Source organism: Pecten maximus, chromosome 18, assembly GCF_902652985.1.
Source record: "Pecten maximus chromosome 18, xPecMax1.1, whole genome shotgun sequence".
Classification (NCBI taxonomy): domain Eukaryota; kingdom Metazoa; phylum Mollusca; class Bivalvia; order Pectinida; family Pectinidae; genus Pecten; species Pecten maximus.
Genome location: NC_047032.1, coordinates 28,476,595 through 28,504,447, shown reverse-complemented (window position 1 = coordinate 28,504,447; position 27,853 = coordinate 28,476,595). Strand labels below are relative to the sequence as shown.

Below are 27,853 nucleotides of genomic sequence, written 5' to 3'. Positions count from 1 at the left end.
GTAGAAATATGAACAGTTTAAAGACCAGTGGACGTATCAATTAGCCTGGAAAGACATGTCTACGCTAAAAACGCCAAACAAAGAAGTGCCTTGCCAAATTTATTCTCGTATTAAAAAAGACATTTTAGACAAGCGGAAAGAAAATCGCAATAATTTGATCGCTGAGGGAGACCTATTTGTCGATCCGTCTTTTCCACCAGATCTTTCTTCTCTTAGTTATGTATACAGTGGAGATGATCGGTATGAGAAGATGATATTCGAAAGACCTCTGGTAAGACTCATTCCACATGCATATACAAGAACTGTATTTACAATCTGTTTTGCATTTGCCTGTATATCGCTAGTAAACTAAATTTAGTATATCAGACTGTATACTATAATTTTAAGTGATTCGGTCAGTGTAGGAATACAGCTCCAGGTAAAACAAATTGACATTTTCATCATCTCCTCCGACAACAACTCGGATACAGACTTCGGCGAATTGAGGGTCGTCTCAAGAATTTCTATACAAAATAACTGCCAAGTCTTATGAATTAATAACAACAGAGGTCGATATTTACAAATATGTACACATCTTGACTTACCTATTCCTAAGTTCGTGTGTCTTTAGTCACGACAACAAAACATAACTAAATAAACGAATATAGTTCATCCGTGGACATATATTGTATTATATATAGTATAGAGTAGGGAAAACACATTCCTGTCAAGTTGACCGACACGAGTCAAAGAACAATGCTTTGTCAGCTGAAAGACAGAGACCGTTTTCAATGCTACTAATTTGACTATCCGAACGCACCTTTCGTAGTTTAGAGACATTTGTCTGTCGAATGACCTCGGGTGCACGTGTCGATCGTTGGTGGCTGACAATTCAAGGTCGCGCCGCTTTACGTTCGGAATAGGTAGGGTGTTAAAGCAATGTATGTTACTATTGGTAAATGTAGAGATTGGAATTTGTCAATTTGACATATTTGATAAAGCTATCAAACCTATTGTTTTATGTGGATGTGAAGTTTGGGATCTGTAACTATAAACTTACTGAGCGCTTGCTCCTAAAATTTTGTAAACAGATTCAAAATGTTAAAACGTCTACACCCAATTTGTAATATAGAGAGAACTTGGATGGTTCCCACTTGTTTTCAATGTTAAAGTCAAAATGATTGTATTTTGGGCTCAATTGGAAAAAAAAATCAGAATAAGTTAAGCAACAAACCATTAACAATTATGTCATATTATTATTCGTCTTGGTTGAAATTTATGAAAACTATATTTGAAAAATGTAGCTTTTAAGATCTATTTAACAGTCAAGAGTTTTCAGGTATAAATTAGCTGAAGAGTGCAATATTTTATAAACTGAAGGAATTTCGTTTTTAGCAAACTGGAGAAATGAAATGTTTGCTTCCTCGAAAAGAATCAATGATAGAATCTACAAGATTGAAATTTCTATAGAAAATTATTTGCTAGAACTTCCTCCCAAATTAAGCAAAGCTTACTGTAAATTCAGAACAAGTAATACAAAAATACAAATCGAAGATGGCAGATGATCTAATATTCCAAGTAAAAATAAAATTATCACAGAAACAAGTTGTTAAACTTATATAAATATGTTTCCTTATTATTAAAATTATAGTGAATAACAATGATTTAATTAGCAAAAATACAAAACTTATAGAAAAATCTAACAATTTATTTAATTACATGAAAAAGAGATTGGAAGAAGAAGGAGAAAAAATGGATAGGGAAGGGAAGGTGGGCGAACATTTGCCCGAGTCTAAACTCTAACATGAGTTGTTACGTTGAAACATTTAAAAACATTTTTGATGCTGTGAAACTGCTAGTTGATATAAACCAATAACACGTGATATAGTTCGAGCGTAAAGATAAATAATTCACAATGATGAAATTTGAAAGCAGAGATTATTTTATCGGTGAAATGAGTTAAAGAAAACGTTACGAGTTGATAATTAAGTTCTGTACACAAATAAATATATCTTTATTTTGACCAGATGAAAGGTTCCTGCTATACTGTAGGGCTTCTGGTGATATATGGTTTTGGAGGTTTAATCCTGTTTCTCCCAAAACTGAAAATCCAAGTAAAAATTTTGGGAGAAACAGGATTTGTTTACACAGGGGTCTAATTATTAAGTAAACACATAAGGTCATTATCTCTCTCATTTATTTATTGCAAAATCCAGGTAAATCCAGGCAAATACAGGTAGATAGGTGATAGAACTATACAGAAATGTCAATTTAATGTTATACTTCGAGATGTGAAATTACATATTAAATTTCATTGACATAATCATATATATGTCAATAAATATTTCAAACATATTCTACACTTAAAAAGTTAAAAAAAAATAATGCATATATATGTACTTTTTTACTGATGATATGATACTTGTACAATGGATAACTAATAAGCACTATATTATCTTCAAAATATAATATAATACGCACCACATACATTCATACATACATTACAAATGAGCACTATTTATATCATAAATAAACCAATAGTTTACTTTATCTCTATAATATTTGTACTGTATAACAAAAGATGAATTTATATTAAAGATGATACACTGTTAACAGAACTATACGTAACTACATATATGTAGTAGGTTTTGTTATAAATATGTTGCTTGGTCGCTATATGTTTTCAATTGGGTCAAACGGTTGTTTAGTTGTCGGTATCTGCGTCTCTTGGGCATTGGCAGTCCTCCGGCAGCAAGCTGAAGTCGGGTGATGTCGTTTGTAGCCTGGATTTCTTTAAGTACACGGATGAAGATGTACATGTTTGGGTGTGCGTGTGGGATCCTCTTGGTTGCTGGTAGTGGCAAAGGCTAGCATGCGTTGGTTGTCTGTGTTGTCATCAAAGAGGAGGAATTGGTCACAGTTATTGGTTCGAGTCCATTCATCTTCCAAAATGATGTCTGCCAAGGATGTCGGTAGCTTTGGTCATAGTTTGCTTCTGGAGAGGTCAGGTTACGTAGGTGGTTATCTGCTCAAGTAGTGGTCTGTCAGCTGCCCAGTCATGTGTCTGTAGTTTTGATACTTCTTCGTCGTAGATCGGGTATGGGTTTGAGTTCCTTCTACACCTCTTCTTGATGCTGTTTATTATCTTCTGAACTACCCCCTGGAAATGGTTGGGTGGGTGGTTGTGTTGATGACCGAATTTTAGAGGAATATCGTTGGTAGTATTGATGATTGCAGGGTAGTCTTTATCACAGCATCTCCAGTAGGTAGTGTTTCTGTAATTGTTCTTCACCATGTACCGGTATCCAGCCTGGAATAGAGTCCTACCACCATGTTTGTTTGCAGTAAACTGGACGTGTACTTGATAGTTAGCCATACTGAGAATGATGAATTTTCTGGTGATAGACTGTTTATATACTTATTTTTAAGCTTGGGTGTTCAGTGCATGGCATGTAGCTTAGGTGTTCAATTTTCTTCATCAACTTTAATTAGTTACAAAATATAATTAGTGACACCTCTCCTGAAGTTGATAATGTGTAATATTGGGGATACATATAAAATAAGTCAATTATATCAAAAATGTTAAAATAAAAATAACTTTAAATGATTTATCATCTCATTAAATTGCACGTTTTATTTTTAAATTCAAGCCATCTGTGAATATATGGATACATCTTTTATTTTTATTAATAGACACCTTAATTTACCTGTACAGGTAACCGGAACGTTGATTTACCTGTACATGTAGCAGTTAATTTAAATGTTAAAACAACACTCCTCCTATATTGTTTACATAAGTTTTAGGGAAAACCAGGATATATATTTTTCAGTTTTGGGAGAAACAGGATGACATCGTTTTGGATAGGTCGGAAGCTTATTTGCTTAATGCCTTCGTAGTTCCGACAAGATAGGAAATAATGGGCGTTTGTTTCATATGCCTCTTGAAAGGAACAGAGTGGGCTTGCTACTAAATTCCTGTGCGAAATAAAGTACCCTTGCTATACAATACGATCGCACATACATACAATATCGTGCATATGTAGTGCAGACTTTGGACGCTCAACACACATCGTGTCACTTTATGCGATGCCACTACTGTATTGAAGATACAGTATAATTTATGACATTTTGTCATTTCCATAATTCCGCTAAATTCTGACGAAGAAGGAATTTCCGTTTAAGTCATTATTTGGGACCAATCCGTAACCAAAATGCACCTCTTTTAGACCAATCCGTAACCAAAATGCACCTCTTTTAGACCAATCCGTAACCAAAATGCACCTCTTTTAGACCAATCCGTAACCAAAATGCACCTGTTTTAGACCAATCCGTAACAAAAATGTACCTCTTTTAGACCAATCCGTAACAAAAATGTACCTCTTTTAGACCAATCCGTAACAAAAATGTACCTCTTTTAGACCAATCCGTAACATTTTCGGCTAAACCTGTTATAAATTGTGGGATACCAATCCATAACGTTAACAAAATCATTTCCCTTTGATTTGGTAAATATTAGAGGGCTTTGAGTGTAAACAACATATTGCTTAAAAGCGGATACCATCGTGAAGTCTTCCTGACAATAAGGATGAACGTTAGGTTGTTTTGATAATTTGATATGAGCAAAAATTCACAGCGAATCGCTCTTCGCTGTCTAGTTTTACAGTTTGCCCAATTTTGCCAAGGATTCGCTGTTATTTATTAACTAAACAGCATCCGATAAATATAATATAAGTTTAAACGATTTCTGAGTTAGACTTGGTGCTTGTTTCAGTCAGATTGTTCTTATGAATACATGATTGTGTAGCTTAAAGTGTATTACTACCTTCTATAATCATGATGGCCCGCCATCTTGAAAATACCCTTCCCTATCGGGTACACGACAGTGACTCTGTGCGACAGATGTTGTTTTAATCGGTCGTGTTTCCCTGAGAACTTTTTTAAAGGAGTGTCGACTTTCTTCACGCAACCGCTTCTGAGTTACAGGACTCTGTATAATGTACGTCCGTCTTCTTCTCATTAAATTGGAGTGCCAGTAACAACCGGCGGTGGTGAAGGAAGAGGGGGAAATTCTTCGTTGATTTCCTTTTCAAGCGCCAAATCATCGACTATACCGATGGTACGGAAATCAAATGGCAAATGAGACAACTTTACACCTACATTGTGGCACCTTATGTATGAATGCGCCAATATTATTCGATCATTAACAAAAGCACAGTCAGCAGACGACTATCGACTAATCTTACTTCCTGTCTGTGTGAGTGCGATGTTACAGGTGCGAGGAGGTAGCCTATCCGCTTCAAGGGTTGAAAACGGCGTAATTACTTAACAAGTAATTTACCGAATATAACGTCACGGAATTCCCTCGTTTTCTCCATTTTCATTGGATGTGCATTCTCAGACGCTGTCTCAAATATAAAACTATTTCAATAATCTTTTCTTTTCTATTTCAAAAAGTGGGATTTCAAAAATGAATCGACATTTCGCCGTTGCTCTTGCTTCAGGTTATGCTTGTTTTATATTAATAAGTTGATAAAATGCTGTATATATCTTTATTGCAGACAACTTCTTCTAATGCAGTGCTTATTGGAGCCGGTGGAGTGTTGGAAGCACCATTTCCATGGAAACAGTTCCGGAAGCGGAAATGGTTCGAAGCCGCCGTTGTGATTGCTTCCCTTTGTGTTCGTTATGTAGAACGGCTGGTCCCTGGTTACCGAATGTGTGAACAAGGCTTTACCACTGATTACATAGGTAAAATCATTAAACGACGCAGCTTAATGAACAACTCAGAATTCACTCAGTTCATGTCATGCCTGATATAATTCCTTGATACATATGTATATCGCAGGCGATGCATGATCATAGCGAAATGTGGGGTATCTCAGAAATATTAAAATGAAATAGCTTCGTAGTTATATGGATTTTTGAAAAAAAAAGATATTCTGCTGAATTCACATTTTTGAAAACTTACTTGAAAAGTCAATCATGAGAATAGCATTTTAATTGAAGCTATCCACACTAATAACATGCATTGCGGAGTTAAATCAACCGCCACCAAAAGGTTTGTAAATTAAGATAAGTATATTCGTTTCAAAATATTTTATTTACAATACACATATAAAATACAGTAGTGTCAAAAGAATGAGACAACAGGCTAAGCCTATATAAGTCTTCTTCTGAAGATATTCCAGTTAGACCTGGCAGAAAGATGCTATGTTCCATATTTAGATACTAAATTAATGATATATTGCTAAAAAGGCAATATTGGTTACTGAGTAAGACGGTAGTATAGTATTAGTTATATCAAAAATAGAAATAATTTCAATTAATGGAATAATTTTCCAAAATAGAATTGGTCAATAGTTAAGTGGAAACATAACAAAGATAAGTATATTACAATGATGGTAGCCTAATTTTGTTCTACATAGGTGCCTTCCATTTCAACGTTTGGCGTTATGGAGAGTGGATCGATGTCGTAGTAGATGACAATTTACCACTTTATAAGAACTCACTTAATTACTGTCGCTCATTCGGGAACCCTCCAGAATACTGGGGACCTCTACTGGAAAAGTCGTATGCAAAGTAAGTACCTAATGAAAGATTTCTACACAGTTTTTCTTGCGATGATCAAGTATAAAGAAAACAGCACCAATACCGTTGTTTTCGTTAAGATTAGACCATTTATGAATCGCTGAATATATCTGGTTTAATTGATGCAATTAACTTAACATCAACATCCCATACAGCTGCTGATCCCTGACCCAAGGATCTACGATATCCACAGTGAAAACATGTCCAGTTTTCAGAGAAATGACTCTCAATGTGAAATTAATTTAGATATATCCCTATGTTTTCACTGTCATAATAGTTATTAAGGAGATGTTGACAAATGTGTTCCCCCAGCTCAATCGTATTTGTCGCAAATATTCGAGGTAAAAGGAAAAGAAATGAAAATTACATTATTTTTCAGTACACATTATATATATATATATATATGGGTAGTTGTATTGATGAAGGGGCCGTGGTGGCCGAGTGGTTAAGGTGTCCCGACACTTTAACGCTAGCCTTCCATCTCTGGGTTGCGAGTTCGAAACCTACGTGGGGCAGTTGCCAGGTACTGACCGTAGTTCGGTGGTTTTTCTCCGGGTACTCCGGCTTTCCTCCACCTCCAAACCTGGCACGCCCTTAAATGACCCTGGCTGTTAATAGGACGTTAAACAAAAACAAACCAAAGTATTGATGAAAATAGAAGACGTTTTTGTGATGAAATATCGTATATTTGTTGTGTTTTATCCCCGACTCGCCTTCTGTAGTGAGGTGTATGTTGAAATTTAATAATTTTGGTATAACATGTAACATTCATTTTAAAAGAAAAATAAACAAGTTATAAGCAAACTCATTCTGCATCTCGATTTCGTCAATTGTAAGATGCTATCTATGTTTTTACCTTTAGAATTATGCAAACTTATGAAGCCATCGAGAGCGGAAATACCCTCGACGCCTTGACGGATATAACCGGTGCTGTATGTGAATTCTACACCCCAGATATTAATCCCCCGGAACACTTTTTTCACATTATCTACAAGTCTTGGGAAAACAGGTCCTACATGGTGTGTTGGAGGAATAGCAAACGACTCACTCCAACAGGATTTAACCACTTCCGGTGCAACAGTGATGAGGTATGATTTTCCATTCGTATCCATTTAGATGTTACTTCCATTGTGTAACTATATAGGGTATTCCATCCGGGAACATGTTAGTGTAGGGAAAGTGGTTTTCTGCTCAAAATTTCATCAAAGTAAAGAAAGCCGAAGGCGGTTTTGGAATCATGTAGTTAAACAGGTTTGCATATCGATGATTGGTGAGACAGTATGTTGAAATAATAATATTTGCCTCGAAAGGCGACATTTCGTCAAGAGAGTTTCTGCAAAAACAAGAAAATGCAGCAAAGCTGCTGGATAGATTCATTAAAAAAAACCTTCAAAGACATGTATGTAAATCATGTAGTTGTTTTATGTATCACTAATGACTAATCTCATGAGATAGTTACCATTCACAATTTTAGTGTCCTACGTATACCCTGACTTCTTTAAAGCCACGTAGACTCCCGAACAACCTAAAATTCTAGTTGCACACATGCATTAATGGCTTTCCAAGATGCTCATTCACGCTCTACCAACATTAAAATGACCACTGGCATGGACGCTTGACCGAGGGAGTCCTTGAGACATCAGAGTATAAAAATAACTCTCCGCATTTATATTTATAGCGAGATTTGTCACGGAGCCGAGAACGAGGCTATAACATTGTGGACTGCACATAAACTACACACATGGCTGTTGTTTACATATCGAGCATACATAAACTATGCCTAATAATGCTTTCATTTAAACATATTAACAGAATATTCGCGTAATACCCAGGTAACTGAACAAAATAAACAAACATAGTTAACATTTAAATCCTTTATTCTATAATGTAGCAATATGCATACAACACATTGATAAAATCTTATATCAGTGAAGTTGACAATGTTCAAAAGCTAACCAGCAATCAAATAGACATCCGAAAAAAATCGGAATTCAAGTCTATTCCTTTTTCTTCTCTCGTTAAGTTCCAACGAATCATTTCCTTTCCTAAGAAAATACTTGGGTTTTGCCGATTCCACACACTTTTGTGTCTTTTATTTTGGCAGAATCTGTCTGCATTTTTGCAGTTCCACCATTTTATATGGACTGTAAACCCGCCGTTGCATCGTGGGGCTAATTTTCAGAGAAACTTGGTCCAGCAGCCACAGTTATTATTTTTTTGGAATTCCCCGTATACTTTCATAAATACACATTTTCTTTCAGTTTCTGATTTACATCAATCTGTTAGGTATGCATCAAATCCGAAAACTGTAAAAAGCTCAAAATGTAAACATTGATATATATGTTTCTTCGTGAGTATGTGGCTTTAAGTGTATGTCCATCCTGTAATTACAATTACTTTTCTTTTTTTGTTGAATCTTCAAAATACAAGTATTAAAATTTTTAACTATGCAAGCACATAAGTGTTATAGTTTAAAGATAAAAATATTAATTTCAAATGACACAAAATTACTCTTTTGATTCATTATCCTTTAAAATGACTAATCAATAGTGAAAGTAGTCAATCATCAAATTATCTCTCTTTAGAAGTATTTAAGTTCTAAACTGTGTATTACCTTCATTTACTAAATATCAAGGATTCTTGCATGGCGCTGTGGTTCATGGAAAGCAATTCAATTTCTCACAAGTAGATATAAATTATTCCTCCTTACCTCACAACTAATTTCATCAGCACAACCATTAAGCCATTGAATCAATCCATTTAACTAAAACTATCGAAAATTCATTTCGACAATCATAAAACTTTCACTAGCTAAATTTATAACCATCCATCAAAACTATATATTTAAGAATGGACTAGTATAAAGGCAAATTTTCATAAGCAACAATATTTATCAATATTACATATCCCTTAACAGCATATGCACAAATCCATTTGATAAGGTACTATCACTATCTGCATACAGAAATCAAGTCCAAATAGCTACATGTACAACCACTGGCAATAAAGGTGTATAAAGTATGATCCATCATAACTATTTACAGAATGGATTAAAGCAAATTTCTATTAGAAACAACTGGATATTTATGTAAACAATTGTTGATGCCTGCAGCAATCTTTACAAAAATACTATGTGAGTTTATGATCACATCAGTCAGCTTTTGTAAACGCGAGATTGAGGACGTTGTCAATTCTTCAATTGATGCAACACTACGTATTATAAACTCAATATTCAAATCTTCTGGTTGCTGATAGAAATTGAAGTAATTATTTGCTCTAGAATATACCCGATTTAGATATCCATTCTCCAATACACCAAAATGCAACAAAAACTACAGTCAAGAACTTCTGGAACAACGAAACTGTTGTCTGTTGACTCCAGTAGTAATATTCTGTGATGCACACATGATTATTTTCAATGTAAAAAGAATTGTCAGTGTTAGAAATTTTAATTAATAATTGTATCTAACAAAGAATAACAAAGAGTCTGGATGAACATCTCCCCCGCACTTTCTTGCTAGTTATTATTTCAATAGATATTCTATATTCAAATTACCGCAACTGAGCCTTCCGAACAGTGTATGTAAACATAAATATGATTGGTTCAGTATCACTTCATTCAATAAACTTTATCAATGAACGTTTAAGTCAGCACAAATAGTCTTCTATCTTACCTGAATAGTCCATTATATCATTTTTTAAAGATGTAAGTTGCATAAGAAGACCAAAATTAGCTGATATAAACACTTTATACACGAACTTGCCTTTCAAATTGTTGCAAAACAAACTCTCTCCTCTCGGTCGCCGAGCGTCTGCTTCCACTTGGCAACCATGACACCTTGTCGATTTCCGGCCTAATCTCGAACCAACTCCAACTGTCCGACAGATATTTCTACTAAAATACTATAGAACTTCAACTACGCATTTACTTTTATTATAAAATATCTATTGTATGAGAATTCTCTCGATTTTAGCACTTGAAATCAGTTTATTTATTTTTTATTCATAAAACCCGCGAGATCTCGAAAACCGCGATTTCCGGTTTACGGTTACTTCCGTTTTAGAGGGGCAAAAACAGATTAAAAGCCTCTCGGCAAAGACCGGAGGCTTTTAAAAAAAAAAAGCCTCTCGGCAAAGACCGGAGGCTTTTAAAAAAAGGCAGTCCTTGTTGTTACAAATGATAATGATTACATACCTGAAGTATCTGTGTAATTCGCATTTTCGGAATACTGAAGGGAAATTATTCATAAGTTCAAAATGATTTAATCTTATTCAATAAGACATACCACAATTAATTATGAGACTTACAAAGCTAATGAAGCCCGAATACCTTAACGTAAGTGCCCTGAACATGTGAATTGATATGTTGTATTCCACTCAGGGTTATTGGTTTTATGCTTATACGCAATCAATATAACCATGGAATCACGTGTCGTCTTTATCTATAGACTCGTGAAACAGCTCCCTACAGTTTTGTGACAAGAAGTATTCATTCATCATTATGTGTAATGTATATAGTAGTTTAGGTTCATTTGATAAACCCTAACCCAATTATGTTAGGACTGGTTCGTTTGAAGACCCGTGTACTTGGTATAAGCCGAGTATGAACAGATCGAAGCCACTACAATTATGTAATGGCGTCTTTGCCATGATAACGTAAGTCTCATTAGATCTGCCTCAACTGCTTCAATATCTAACATCAGCTGGACTAACCGAGACTCACATAACAATTCCCCACCAAACCCCATCACTGATGTAACGTTGAAAATAGACCCCCGTTGAAAAGTGACCTTAGGTCGTTATAACAGTAGCTTACAACACATATTTGTCTAGTATCAATGTAATCAATTAAATGTATATGTGAATAAAGAAAACGCAATTATATGATTGCTCAATCGGAAACAAAGATAGATCTGAAAATCAATTTCAAGCACGAAACGAAAAACTTAATCGTTATAACGAGAAACTAAGTGTTATAACGAGATACTTAGTCGTATTAACGAGATACTAAGTCGTAATAACAAGGTACCAAGTCGTTATAACGAGATACTAAGTCGTTATAACGAGATACTTAGTCGTATTAACGAGATATTAAGTCGTTATAACGAGATACTAAGTCGTTATAACGAGATACTAAGTCGTAATAACGAGATACTAAATCATTATAACGAGATACTTAGTCGTATTAACGTGATACTAAGTCGTTATAACGAGAAACTTAATCGTAATAACGAGATACTAAGTCATGATAACGAGATACTTAGTCGTAATAACGAGATACTAAGTCGTAATAACGAGATACTAAATCGTAATAACGAGATACTAAGTCATGATAACGAGATACTTAGTCGTAATAACGAGATACTAAATCGTAATAGTGAGATACTAAGTCGTAATAACGAGATACTAAGTCGTAATAACGAGATACTTATTCGTTATAACGAGACACTAAGTCGTAATAACGAGATACTCAGTCGTAATAACAAGATACTAAATCGTTATAACGAGATACTATGTCGTTATTACGAGATACTAAATCGTTATAACGAGATACTAAGTCGTTATAACAAGATACTAAATCGTAATAACGAGATACTAAGTCGTTATAACGTGACACTAAGTCATTATAACGAGATACTTAGTCGTTATAACGAGATACTAAGTCGTTATAACGAGATACTAAGTCGTTATAACGAGATACTAAGTCGTGATAACGAGATACTAAGTCGTTATAACGAGATACTAAGTCGTTATAACGAGACATTGAGTTGTTATAACGAGATACTAAGTCGTAATAACGAGATATTAAGTCGTTATAACCAGATACTAAGTCGTTATAACGAAATACTAAGTCGTTATAACGAGATACTAAGTCGTAATAACGAGATACTAAGTCGTTATAACGAGATACTAAGTCGTTATAACGAGATACTAAGTCGTTATAGCGAGAAACTTAGTCGTTATAACCAGATACTAAGTCGTTATAACGAAATACTAAGTCGTTATAACGAGATACTAAGTCGTTATAACGAGATATTAAGTCGTTATAACGAAATACTTAGTCGTTATAACGAGATACTCAGTCGTTATAACGAGATACTAAGTCGTTATAACGAGATACTAAGTCGTTATAACATGATACTAAGTCGTAATGACGAGATACTAAGTCGTTATAACATGATACTAAGTCGTAATAACGAGATACCAAGTGGTTATAACGAGATATTAAGTCGTTATAACGAGATACTAAGTCGTTATAACGAGATACCAAGTGGTTATAACAAGAAACTAAGTCGTTATAACGAGATACTAAGTCGTGATAACGAGATATTAAGTCGTTATAACGAGATACCAAGTCGTTATAACGAGATACTAAGTCGTTATAACGAGATATTAAGTCGTTATAACGAAATACTTAGTCGTAATAACGAGATACTAAGTCGTTATAACGAGATACTATGTCGTTATAGCGAGAAACTTAGTCGTTATAACGAGATACTAAGTCGTAATGACCAGATACTAAGTCGTTATAACGAGATAAATTTAATTATTTTGGTGTCCTCAATCAGCCACCGTAGAGATGCCAGTTTAAGGTAGACCGACCCTTCTGTGACGTCACAGACATAAGTCCGGCGATCCGGGCCCTTTATTATATTCACGAATAGATACATCTGGTTTAATTTTCAAGTCAGCTGGGAGATAAATGTGTAGGCCTACAACAGGATGCGGTCAAGAGGTAAAGGGGTCAGTTTTGTAAAACTAAAACACTAGGTAAGGCTTATGCTTTCAATGAAGTGAGAACATAAAGACTGGGAGATCTCATTGACCCGAAGGTAAAGATTCTTAAATCGCAAGCACTCGGCTCTGAGGATTGATAGGAACCTGTCTCACTCTCAATGGGATGGTGATTGTTTTCTGACCCAGTTTACTCTCGTATGTACATGATGTATCTAATATTGACGTTAAAATCAAATCAATGCAGTGCAATGTTGATGTGATTTAATTGTTGACGTGACGTCATGGTATTGTTACCGTGACATCATGGTGTCGTTGACGTGAAGCTATACCAATCGCAGAGAACGTGCAAAAAGCACCTGTATATTGTCTCAACTTAAGGGTGAGATGAGAAAATATCACACCGGTTAAATTGTGGATAGCCCTACCCAGAGTAAGAGAAAATTACATTTCAACTTTTTAAAAATATCACACTGTTCCTCTTAATCAACAATAGACAAGACAATCAACTGATACTGTTTGTTATTTCCAGTCTGAGGAGGAAATTGAGGCCGAGGACAACGAGAGATACCTACACATCATCACCGCTGTTACTAAGGTTAGTACACAACAATGGCGGCCACTAGGGACTAGTTTATATGGTAATCACACCTTCTGATACACTCGTCTCATCTCGGCAGATTCCGTACCTACATCAAACCTTTGATGAAGGGTACCGGAATCTGCCGAGGTTAATCGAATTATTTTGATAGTCTAGCTTATTAACTTTTTTTTTTATCATGTGTAAACAATCAAACTGTGTGTTTGGTCGTCCATTTTTGTATCTGAAATAGTGACGTGTTAAAACAAGAAATATCTTCAAAAAAGATAAACGGCATAGTTTAGATGCTGGTGGTTATAATGTAAAACTGCTGGTGAAATAAATTAACGAACTAATTAATAAATGTGCAGTTCCAGCACGGATAACAGAATTATATCAGTTTGAATCATTTTTGGTGATAATAAGACTGACTGCATTTGAATCAGGAATATGATTTTATTAATGTGTCATTTGAAAAGATACATCCACTTTTTCAGCTTGCATTCAATCTTAATTTTGTTTCGTCTTTAACTGCATATCTGCATTTTGCATTTACCGCTACATTGACCAATCACATACTTCATCTTGACCAGTAGCGCCACCTGTCGCGTCATATCCGGGGCCAAAACAAATTATACGGCTATGCCGAAAAAGTCGACTTTTGACTAAAAATCAATAAAAAGAGTTCAAAATATCAGTCGTCACCAGTCCAAGAGCGATAGAAAAAACTGCGATTACTAGTAATATACTGTGACACTTACCAATATCTATATATAATGGTGATATTTTATGCTTGCAGTTCCCTTCCATGGATGCTAGGATGGTTGAAGTTGTACGACTAAAGTGTCCCTATAACGCGGAGCCTCAGTGGAGGGGGAAATACTCTAACAGGTAACACTGTCTGTGATAACTCTCTTTTCCAAAACATAAACTCAAGAAAAAATAAATACGATTTGATATCACAACTGTATGTCCTGATTGAAACTTTAAAAAACTTGAAGACGATAACGATTTAGAGAAATGGAATACATTTTTGATAAAAATCAAAATATAATCCTTTTTTCGTCGGTTCTGTTTGGCTAAAACATTAGGACTATAGGACATATTTGTTATTGATATGTTTATCATTAGGACTATAGGACATATTTGTTATTGATAGATTTATCATAAGGACTATAGGACATATTTGCTATTTATAGATTTATCATTAGGACTATAGGACAGAATTGCTATTTATAGATTTATCATTAGGACTATAGGACAGAATTGTTATTGATAGGTTTATCATCAGAACTATAGGTCATATTTGTTAATGATAGGTTTATCATTAGGACGTTAGGACAGAATTGTTATTGATAGATTTGTCATAAGGACTATAGGACAGAATTGTTATTTATAGATTTATCATAAGGACTATAGGACAGAATTGTTATTTATAGGTTTGTCATAAGGACTTTAGGACAGAATTGTTATTTATAGATTTATCATTAGGACTATAGGACATATTTGTTATTGATAGGTTTGTCATAAGGACTATAGGACAGAATTGTTATTGATAGGTTTATCATTAGGACTATAGGACAGAATTGTTATTGATAGGTTTATCATTAGGACTATAGGACATATTTGTTATTGATATGTTTATCATTAGGACTATAGGACATATTTGTTATTGATAGATTTATCATAAGGACTATAGGACATATTTGCTATTTACAGATTTATCATTAGGACTATAGGACAGAATTGCTATTTATAGATTTATCATTAGGACTATAGGACAGAATTGTTATTGATAGGTTTATCATCAGAACTATAGGTCATATTTGTTAATGATAGGTTTATCATTAGGACGTTAGGACAGAATTGTTATTGATAGATTTGTCATAAGGACTATAGGACAGAATTGTTATTTATAGATTTATCATAAGGACTATAGGACAGAATTGTTATTTATAGGTTTGTCATAAGGACTTTAGGACAGAATTGTTATTTATAGATTTATCATTAGGACTATAGGACATATTTGTTATTGATAGGTTTGTCATAAGGACTATAGGACAGAATTGTTATTGATAGGTTTATCATTAGGACTATAGGACAGAATTGTTATTGATAGGTTTATCATTAGGACTATAGGACAGAATTGTTATTGATAGATTTATCATTAGGACTATAGGACAGAATTGTTAAGGATAAATTTATCATTAGGACTTTAGGACATATTTGTTATTGATAGATTTATCATTAGGACTATAGGACATATTTGTTATTGATAGGTTTATCATTAGGACGTTAGGACAGAATTGTTATTGATAGGTTTATTATAAGGACTATAGGACAGAATTGTTATTGATAGGTTTATCATTATGACTATAGGACATATTTGTTATTGATAGGTTTATCATTAGGACGTTAGGACAGAATTGTTATTGATAGGTTTGTCATTAGGACTATAGGACAGAATTGTTATTGATAGGTTTATCATTAGGACGTTAGGACAGAATTGTTATTGATAGGTTTATCATAAGGACTATAGGACATATTTGTTATTGATAGATTTATCATTAGGACTATAGGACAGAATTGTTATTGATAGGTTTATCATAAGGACTATAGGACAGAATTGTTATTGATATGTTTATCATCAGGACTATAGGACATATTTGTTATTGATAGATTTATCATTGGGACTATAGGACAGAATTGTTATTGATATATTTATCATTAGGACTATAGACCAGAATTGTTATTGATAGATTTATCATTAGGACTATAGGACAGAATTGTTATTGATATATTTATCATTAGGACTATAGGACAGAATTGTTATTGATAGGTTTATCATTAGGACTATAGGACAGAATTGTTATTGATAGATTTATCATTAGGACTATAGGACAGAATTGTTATTGAGAGATTTATCATTAGGACTATAGGACATATTTGTTACTGATAGATTTATCATAAGGACTATAGGACAGAATTGTTACTGATAGGTTTATCATTAGGACTATAGGACATATTTGTTACTGATAGATTGATCATTAGGACTATAGGACAGAATTGTTATTGATATATTTATCTTTAGGACTATAGGACAGAATTGTTATTGATAGATTATCATTAGGACTATAGGACATATTTGTTACTGATAGATTGATCATTAGGACTATAGGACATACTTGCTATTTATAGATTTATCATTAGGACTATAGGACAGAATTGTTATTGATAGATTTATCATTAGGACTATAGGACAGAATTGTTATTGATAGGTTTATCATAAGGACTATAGGACAGAATTGTTATTGATAGGTTTATCATTAGGACTATAGGACATATTTGTTATTGATAGATTTATCATAAGGACTATAGGACATATTTGCTATCTATAGATTTATCATTAGGACTATAGGACAGAATTGTTATTGATAGGTTTATCATCAGAACTATAGGTCATATTTGTTATTGATAGGTTTATCATTAGGACGTTAGGATAGAATTGTTATTGATAGATTTGTTATAAGGACTATAGGACAGAATTGTTATTTATAGATTTATCATAAGGACTATAGGACAGAATTGTTATTTATGGGTTTGTCATAAGGACTTTAGGACAGAATTGTTATTTATAGATTTATCATTAGGACTATAGGACATATTTGTTATTGATAGGTTTGTCATAAGGACTATAGGACAGAATTGTTATTGATAGGTTTATCATTAGGACTATATGACAGAATTGTTATTGATAGGTTTATCATTAGGACTATAGGACATATTTGTTATTGATAGATTTATCATAAGGACTATAGGACATATTTGCTATCTATAGATTTATCATTAGGACTATAGGACAGAATTGTTATTGATAGGTTTATCATCAGAATTATAGGTCATATTTGTTATTGATAGGTTTATCATTAGGACGTTAGGACAGAATTGTTATTGATAGATTTGTCATAAGGACTATAGGACAGAATTGTTATTTATAGATTTATCATAAGGACTATAGGACAGAATTGTTATTTATAGGTTTGTCATAAGGACTTTAGGACAGAATTGTTATTTATAGATTGATCATTAGGACTATAGGACATATTTGTTATTGATAGGTTTGTCATAAGGACTATAGGACAGAATTGTTATTGATAGGTTTATCATTAGGACTATAGGACAGAATTGTTATTGATAGGTTTATCATTAGGACTATAGGACAGAATTGTTATTGATAGATTTATCATTAGGACTATAGGACAGAATTGTTAAGGATAAATTTATCATTAGGACTTTAGGACATATTTGTTATTGATAGATTTATCATTAGGACTATAGGACATATTTGTTATTGATAGGTTTATCATTAGGACGTTAGGACAGAATTGTTATTGATAGGTTTATTATAAGGACTATAGGACAGAATTGTTATTGATAGGTTTATCATTATGACTATAGGACATATTTGTTATTGATAGGTTTATCATTAGGACGTTAGGACAGAATTGTTATTGATAGGTTTGTCATAAGGACTATAGGACAGAATTGTTATTGATAGGTTTATCATTAGGACGTTAGGACAGAATTGTTATTGATAGGTTTATCATTAGGACTATAGGACATCTTTGTTATTGATAGATTTATCATTAGGACTATAGGACAGAATTGTTATTGATAGGTTTATCATAAGGACTATAGGACAGAATTGTTATTGATATGTTTATCATTAGGACTATAGGACATATTTGTTATTGATAGATTTATCATTGGGACTATAGGACAGAATTGTTATTGATATATTTATCATTAGGACTATAGACCAGAATTGTTATTGATAGATTTATCATTAGGACTATAGGACAGAATTGTTATTGATATATTTATCATTAGGACTATAGGACAGAATTGTTATTGATAGGTTTATCATTAGGACTATAGGACAGAATTGTTATTGATAGATTTATCATTAGGACTATAGGACAGAATTGTTATTGAGAGATTTATCATTAGGACTATAGGACATATTTGTTACTGATAGATTTATCATAAGGACTATAGGACAGAATTGTTACTGATAGGTTTATCATTAGGACTATAGGACATATTTGTTACTGATAGATTGATCATTAGGACTATAGGACAGAATTGTTATTGATATATTTATCTTTAGGACTATAGGACAGAATTGTTATTGATAGATTTATCATTAGGACTATAGGACATATTTGTTACTGATAGATTGATCATTAGGACTATAGGACATACTTGCTATTTATAGATTTATCATTAGGACTATAGGACAGAATTGTTATTGATAGATTTATCATTAGGACTATAGGACAGAATTGTTATTGATAGGTTTATCATAAGGACTATATGACAGAATTGTTATTGATAGGTTTATCATTAGGACTATAGGACATATTTGTTATTGATAGATTTATCATAAGGACTATAGGACATATTTGCTATCTATAGATTGATCATTAGGACTATAGGACAGAATTGTTATTGATAAGTTTATCATAAGGACTATAGGACAGAATTGTTATTGGTAGGTTTATCATTAGGACTATAGGACATATTTGTTATTGACAGATTTATCATTAGGACTATAGGACAGAATTGTTATTGATAGGTTTATCATTAGGACTATAGGACATATTTGCTATCTATAGATTTATCATTAGGACTATAGGACAGAATTGTTATTGATAGGTTTATCATTAGGACTATAGGACAGAATTGTTATTGATAGGTTTATCATTAGGACTATAGGACAGAATTGTTATTTATAGATTTATCATTAGGACGTTAGGATAGAATTGTTATTGATAGGTTTATCATTAGGACTATAGGACAGAATTGTTATTGATAGGTTTATCATAAGGACTATAGGACATATTCGCTATTGATGGATTGATCATTAGGACTATAGGACAGAATTGTTATTGATATGTTTATCATAAGGACTATAGGACAGAATTGTTATTGGTAGGTTTATCATTAGGACTATAGGACATATTTGTTATTGACAGATTTATCATTAGGACTATAGGACAGAATTGTTATTGATAGGTTTATCATTAGGACTATAGGACAGAATTGTTATTGATAGGTTTATCATTAGGACAATAGGACAGAATTGTTATTTATAGATTTATCATTAGGACGTTAGGATAGAATTGTTATTGATAGGTTTATCATTAGGACTATAGGACAGAATTGTTATTGATAGGTTTATCATAAGGACTATAGGACATATTTGCTATTTATAGATTGATCATTAGGACTATAGGACAGAATTGTTATTGATATGTTTATCATAAGGACTATAGGACAGAATTCTTATTGATATGTTTATCATTAGGACTTTAGGACATATTTGCTATTTAAAGATTGATCATTAGGACTATAGGACAGAATTGTTATTGATAGGTTTATCATAAGGACTATATGACAGAATTGTTATTGATAGGTTTATCATTAGGACTATAGGACATATTTGTTATTGATAGATTTATCATAAGGACTATAGGACATATTTGCTATTGATAGATTTATCATTAGGACTATAGGACAGAATTGTTATTGATAGGTTTATCATAAGGACTATAGGACAGATTTGTTATTGATAGGTTTATCATTAGGACTATAGGACATATTTGTTATTGACAGTTTGATCATTAGGACTATAGGACAGAATTGTTATTGATAGGTTTATCATTAGGACTATAGGACAGAATTGTTATTGATAGGTTTATCATTAGGACTATAGGACAGAATTGTTATTTATAGATTTATCATTAGGACGTTAGGATAGAATTGTTATTGATAGGTTTATCATTAGGACTATAGGACATAATTGTTATTGATAGGTTTATCATAAGGACTATAGGACATATTTGCTATTGATAGATTTATCATTAGGACTATAGGACAGAATTGTTATTGATAGATTGATCATTAGGACTATAGGACAGAATTGTTATTGATATGTTTATCATAAGGACTATAGGACAGAATTCTTATTGATATGTTTATCATTAGGACTTTAGGACATATTTGCTATTTATAGATTGATCATTGTGCTATAGGACAGAATTGTTATTGATAGGTTTATCATTAGGACTATAGGACATATTTGTTATTTATAGATTTATCATTAGGACTATAGGACAGAATTGTTATTGATAGATTTATCATTAGGACTATAGGACAGAATTGTTATTGATAGATTGATCATTAGGACTATAGGACAGAATTGTTATTGATATATTTATCTTTAGGACTATAGGTCATATTTGTTATTGATAGGTTTATCATAAGGACTATAGGACATATTTGTTATTTATAGATTTATCATTAGGACTATAGGACAGAATTGTTACTGATAGGTTTATCATCAGAACTATAGGTCATATTTGTTATTGATAGGTTTATCATTAGGACGTTAGGACAGAATTGTTATTGATAGATTTATCATTAAAGGGACATCACGGTAAAAACGTTGTAATTTTCAATGAATGTACGTGTTTTGTTCCTTTCCAGTTATGTTTCTGTGCTGTCCCAATGTTCACAGTCGAGCCTCATGTCCAGCTTGACCACTTGATTTAGTTGGGAATCCCCCTCTAAATTTAGCGCGGAAATTATTTTTAAATCATCACGTGCACGTAACTGTTTTGAAATCGAGGCAACACAAACACACGATAGTTTACAAGGCGAATTGGATTAGTTGGACAACGATATTATACAGTGGTTTAAATGTTAAATAACACATTCTGTATATATTCCGGCACATATATTTACGTGTAAATAAGTGTAAACACCGTACATATAGTATAGTGACAGTAGCGATGTACTGGTACAGACTGTATAAATATTACCGAGTTTGTGTAAATATTACCGAGATTGTCATGACCTACTATCCAGCAATCAAGCAGAATACGAGCAGCGTCCGTATTACTGCTGTTTTCATGTTTGAACTGTATTGTACTGCTTCCCCAGTTTAATTCTAGGATTGTGTTTGACCCATTTTCCAATTATTCTCTTCATTGCGGAAGCTGTTATCGTTTTCAACCGCAGTCGATTCACATTGGAAGCCATTTTTGTTTTCAGGTGTTTTAGTGTGTTGTGCGCATGCGTGTTATCGTATATGTCACAAAATTTGCATATTCAGACTATTGATCAACGAATTGTGATAACCTTTTTATAATTAATAATTGATGTTTTTTATATACATATATCATCAAATTCGAATGGTTATTGTTCATAAGGATATTTTTTTTAAAGATATACCCAATAAAATGAAAAAATACAAAATAAAAATTGGTTTACCGTGATGTCCCTTTAAGACTATAGGACAGAATTGTTATTGATAGGTTGATCATTATGACTATAGGACATATTTGTTATTGATAGGTTTATCATTATGACTATAGAACATATTGTTATTGATAGATTTATCATTAAGATTATGCGAATAAAATGTAAACAATTGTTATACGCTTCACTTTCTTTTCATCCTTAGGGACCATTTGTCATGGATGTCTTTGAACCCCGGGTTTTTAGACAGGTACCGACCACTATTATGCAAAGACCCGGACGAATATTGGATTTCGATGGAAGACTTCCGGTGTAATTTCGGAGGATTAGTCATCTGCAGTGGAAGAGAACCTTTTCGGTTGGAGGGTTTCAACGTAGAAAGAAGTTACTCGTGTGCAAAAGAGCGGGAAAGTGTTGTCAATAACAATACGAGTAGTGATACATACAGCAGGAAGCCCTGCTCAACTGTGTTAAAAAACAATCGTGTTGGGAAGTGTGTAAGTGAAACCGAGAATAATAGATATCCATCACGTACACAGGATTGTAACAATGAGATCACCGTGAAGGAAAACAAACAGACTATCAAACTAGACACTACAAAGAAAGAACAGTTCCCGCGGAACAAAGTCGGCATTGTCTCACCCGTCTCGGACGAGGAAAGCATAATACAGATTCTTTTGAAACGAAGACGAGGCTCAGAGAACCCAAACAGTTACAGGACATGTGATCAAACGGGATACGTACGCAAGCGCAGCGCTTCACACACTTCCGCCCGAATAGAACACCCCAGATTTGACAGACTTCAGCCACTAAACAGTAGTTTATCTGTTCATTCGTGTTCGTCAGAATTGGAAAGCACCTATTCTGCTTCCGACATATCAGTGAGCATTCCGGAAATGAGGTCTCGCGAGAACTCTTTATCTACAGGATGTCGGAATTCATCTTTTCCACTTTTGTATACCCGGAAACATTCGACAGGTTCTGTGTCTCATTTGACTCAAAGTAACTTTTTTGCGATGAAGACGGACAGCTTCCGGTCACATGATGAATGGAAATTGATTATGGAACATTACGACAAGTGGACGAGTAAGTTTAGCACATAATACTGAAACTTAAAATTGAAAACGTTATTTAATTTACAACAAATAAGAAACAAGTTATATCAACTGACATTAATCACTCTTTTTAGTCCAGATTTATGGTTCGTTTATGTATATTTCAGCATAGAACACCAAAGGTTCGGTCAAGTCGTACAATATCTTTGCGTGATGTCTGGTTGCGAAATCATTGGCTATATACAATGTATTGCCTTTGTTTAGGTTAATACATGGAATTGTTAAACTGAGAATGTGGGGCCGCGTGAAATATCACCTTCGGAAGGTTAAAAAATTCTTGTATTAACCTAAATAAAGCCTATAACTGGTTTGTAATCATGTACATTCTAACAAAACTTCGTCCGACCAATTATATCCGGAATTGGACCGGTTATTTCGATCAACTTCTTCACTTGTTATTGCTAAGTTCTGAAATGAACACATCATTTAGCCTTAGTAATTCACCTTAAAATATCGTTTTTATTTGAAATTAAGACGTCTAATAAACAAGTCCTCAAATGACTATACATGTATTATTGATTCGCATTCCTCAGTTGAAAGTTAAAGCCGTGGCCTTTTCGCGCAAAATAATCCTTGAATATCTTTACCTGTGCCATCTTTGTGGATTTGATGTTATTCTATGTGTGTGTTTACCGTGATATTTTGTAGGTTGGTGTCCGAAACACGGCCAAAACGTTTCTTTTCAAGCTCGAAACTACTTTTGTCAGCTGTTTTGTTTATATATGTTATAGTCCGATGATCGACAAATCTCTTTTGTGATTGGTCAAAAATTCTGAAGCCTAGGAAATTCCTTATTTCTTTTATAACCGACGTGAACAATTTGCAAGTTGATATTGCATTTTGTCGAGACTTGTCGGAGAAAACGGCAAAATGTTAACTGATTCAAAAATCCTATAAAGAGAATATTGTTATTTTCTATAGATAAGCTCGAATAAATAGTATGAGGTTACGCTGTAAACGTACATATTTTAGTGTATCTTATTTTAGTGGTATCTTATTTTAGTGGTATCTTATTTTAGTGTATCTTATTTTAGTGGTAATCTTATTTTAGTGGTATCTTATTTTAGTGGTATCTTATTTCAGTGGTATCTTATTTTAGTGGTATCTTATTTTAGTCGGATCTTATTTTAATGGTATCTTATTTCAGTGGTAATCTTATTTTAGTGGTATCTTATTTTAGTGGTATCTTATTTCAGTGGTATCTTATTTTAGTGGTATCTTATTTTAGTTCTTTTCGCGTTGTAAGCCTAACGCTAAATTATGATTACGCTAATAACAGATTCTGTATATTGATGTTTACGAAAAGTAATTCGGTGTGGTATTAATCTGTATACGTCAAGTGATACGTTTATTGTATCAGGTACACTTACACTTTTTTTTCTTTTCACTCAATTTTTGTTTTACTCAATATAATGGAGTCAAGTTTCTAGTTCAAATTCTAGTTTTTAAGTTGGCACGATAACGATTCGTACCAGAAGTGGAACAAAATGGGGTATTGACTTGACGATGAGATAAATCAGAATGATCTTCAATTTAATTGTTTCAGAGCAAATGACAGTTGATTTAAACGAAATGAAAGCCAACTCTCACAATCCCAGAATCTGCTTCGCCATTAATAGCAGTCAGGCGTCTGACGACACCATTTCACCGCCGCCATTTCGTGGGAAATCTCACGTGCTGATCTCGTTGTTGCAGGATTGTCGTCACGGACCGTCCACTGCCAACAGCTTGCTCATTCCAATAGGCTTTGGCGTCTACAGGGTAGGAATTATTATAAATTACTGTTTTACTTTTAAAGGTTTCTGGTTTTCACTTTTTATCGAAGTCTTGTTCAAACAGACGGTTCACCATTACAGTCAAACCAGTTATAAAGGCCACCTCTATATAAAGGAAACTTGTCTATAAAGGACAGACTCAGCATTCTCACTCCTTCCAATTTACTATATAGTTAACCTCTGTATAAAAGACACCTGTCTATAAAGGACACTTTTTATCTATCCCTTGGGTGTCCTTATAGACAGGTTTGACTGTACTTAGACACCTGTCTATAAAGGACACTTTTTATCTATCCCTTGGGTGTCCTTATAGACAGGTTTGACTGTACTTAGACACCTGTCTATAAAGGACACTTTTTATCTATCCCTTGGGTGTCCTTATAGACAGGTTTGACTGTACTTAGACACCTGTCTATCAAGGACACTTTTTAATCTATCCCTTGGGTGTCCTTATAGACAGGTTTAGCTGTACTTTCTTTCTGTTGGCGTAGCATGATCAAACAAGAGTCTGTTTGAACGAGATTTCATTGACTGGTCATAGAATGAAATCTCGAAAAACAGAATTATAGGGTAATCTATAGCACATATCATTATTTCCATCATAAAATCACTGGGGAAAATGCGACCAATTGAAAACCTAGTCTTTATAGTACCATTGAAGCGTGTAAGCAGGTATTACCAAGTAGTATCGACTTGGTGCCGTTTCCTTCATTACTTTATGGACAGCATTATGTTACTATACACATTGTTTCTTTTACAGACAAAAAGTTCAGACAAGGATGAAAAGCGCCCCCTGTCTAAGCTTCAACCAGTTGGAATGTTTGAGTCGAGCTATGACCAGCGGGAAGTAACCGGACGCTTGGATCTGGAGGAAGGAAATTACGTCATAGTTCCGTACTGTAAATCACAAGGTCACGAGGGAGGTTTCCTCTTGCGCATGCTCGGAGATAAGAGGACAGTGGTTGGGAAGGTTGGATGGTAAGTTATTTCATTATCCAGTTATCATTGTTGTCTATCGTAGTGACAGAGGATATTACACCAGTGGCTATGTACATATGTAATACGGAATTTATTAATCAAATCAATAATTTGATATCACACGAGCCTTTGGGCACGTTGCTATGTCCATATTACATTTCCACTAAAGTAGGATTATGTTTATCACACAAATTCAAATTCCTTCTTCATAACCGCTGATTACATTTCAACAAAATTTGACTGGTAGCATCCCTTTGGGGGTAGGGATTCGGAATTGTACAAATGACGGGGCCGACATCCCGGGGGCAGAGGGCGAGGCCAAAAGGGGTCGATTTGGCTAAACTGATATAAACGACTTCTTTTCTGTAAACAAACAATGGATATTGCTCATATATTTCTGGTAGCATCGTTATGGGATGGGGATTAAAAATTATACAAATGGCGGGGCTAGAATAATGCACATTTTGGCATAAAAACCTTACATTTTTATGATTACAATAGCTAATGTACATGTACCCATATAAAATGTTTATGATATATTGACATAGCAAAACAGGTGGCACATATATATATATATACATATGTATGATTCTTGTTTTATATCTCGTACGTGAAACCAGGTGCGCGATACATGCCATGTTGGCCTCTTGTTCTATTTTAGTATCATGAAAAATCTTGCTTTTCTATTTCCTGTATTTCTAAGTTCCTATTTTTCTATTTCAGTATCATATCGTGATGTGGAGAGTTTACATATTAGGATCGTCACCATATCTTTGAAATACAAGACTAAGTGTAGGACGAGTGTATAAGTTTAGGACGAGCGGGATGACTGCAGTAACGAGTTTGGTGTACAAGTGTAGGACGAGCGGGATGACTACAATAACGAGTTTGGTGTATAAGTGTAGGACGAGTGTATAAGTGTAGGACGAGCGGGATGACTACAGTAACGAGTTTGGTGTATAAGTGTAGGACGAGCGGGATGACTACAGTAACGAGTTTGGTATATAAGTGTAGGACGAGCGGGATGACTGCAGTAACGAGTTTGGTGTATAAGTGTAGGATGAGCGGGATGGCTACAGTAACGAGTTTGGTGTATAAGTGTAGGACGAGCGGGATGACTACAGTAACGAGTTTGGTGTATAAGTGTAGGACGAGCGGGATGACTACAGTAACGAGTTTGGTGTATAAGTGTAGGACGAGTGTGTAAGTGTAGGACGAGCGGGATGACTACAGTAACGAGTTTGGTGTATAAGTGTAGGACGAGCGGGATGATTACAGTAACGAGTTTGGTGTGTAAGTGTAGGACGAGCGGGATGACTACAGTAACGAGTTTGGTGTATAAGTGTAGGACGAGTGTATAAGTGTAGGACGAGCGAGATGACTACAGTAACGAGTTTGGTGTATAAGTGTAGGACGAGCGGGATGACTACAGTAACGAGTTTGGTGTGTAAGTGTAGGACGAGCGGGATGACTACAGTAACGAGTTTGGTGTATAAGTGTAGGACGAGTGTATAAGTGTAGGACGAGCGGGATGACTACAGTAACGAGTTTGGTGTATAAGTGTAGGACAAGCGGGATGACTACAGTAACGAGTTTGGTGTACAAGTGTAGGACGAGTGTATAAGTGTAGGACGAGCGAGATGACTACAGTAACGAGTTTGGTGTGTAAGTGTAGGACGAGCGGGATGACTACAGTAACGAGTTTGGTGTATAAGTGTAGGACGAGCGGGATAACTACAGTAACGATTTTGGTGTATAAGTGTAGGACGAGTGTATAA

The 27,853-nt window shown here is 34.1% G+C and overlaps 1 protein-coding gene across 1 annotated transcript; it reads left to right on the top strand.

Moving 5' to 3' along the window:
* The first annotated feature begins 16 nt into the window (after positions 1–16).
* LOC117316119 lies at positions 17–27,010 on the top strand. Its single transcript, XM_033870618.1, has 10 exons — positions 17–271; positions 5,538–5,727; positions 6,405–6,558; positions 7,430–7,655; positions 13,835–13,900; positions 14,682–14,773; positions 22,413–23,293; positions 24,869–25,083; positions 25,858–26,075; positions 26,799–27,010. The coding sequence occupies exons 1-10, from the start codon at positions 56–58 to the stop codon at positions 26,809–26,811; spliced, it is 2,271 nt and encodes a 756-aa protein (XP_033726509.1). The 5' UTR covers positions 17–55; the 3' UTR covers positions 26,812–27,010.
* The last annotated feature ends 843 nt before the right edge of the window (positions 27,011–27,853 follow it).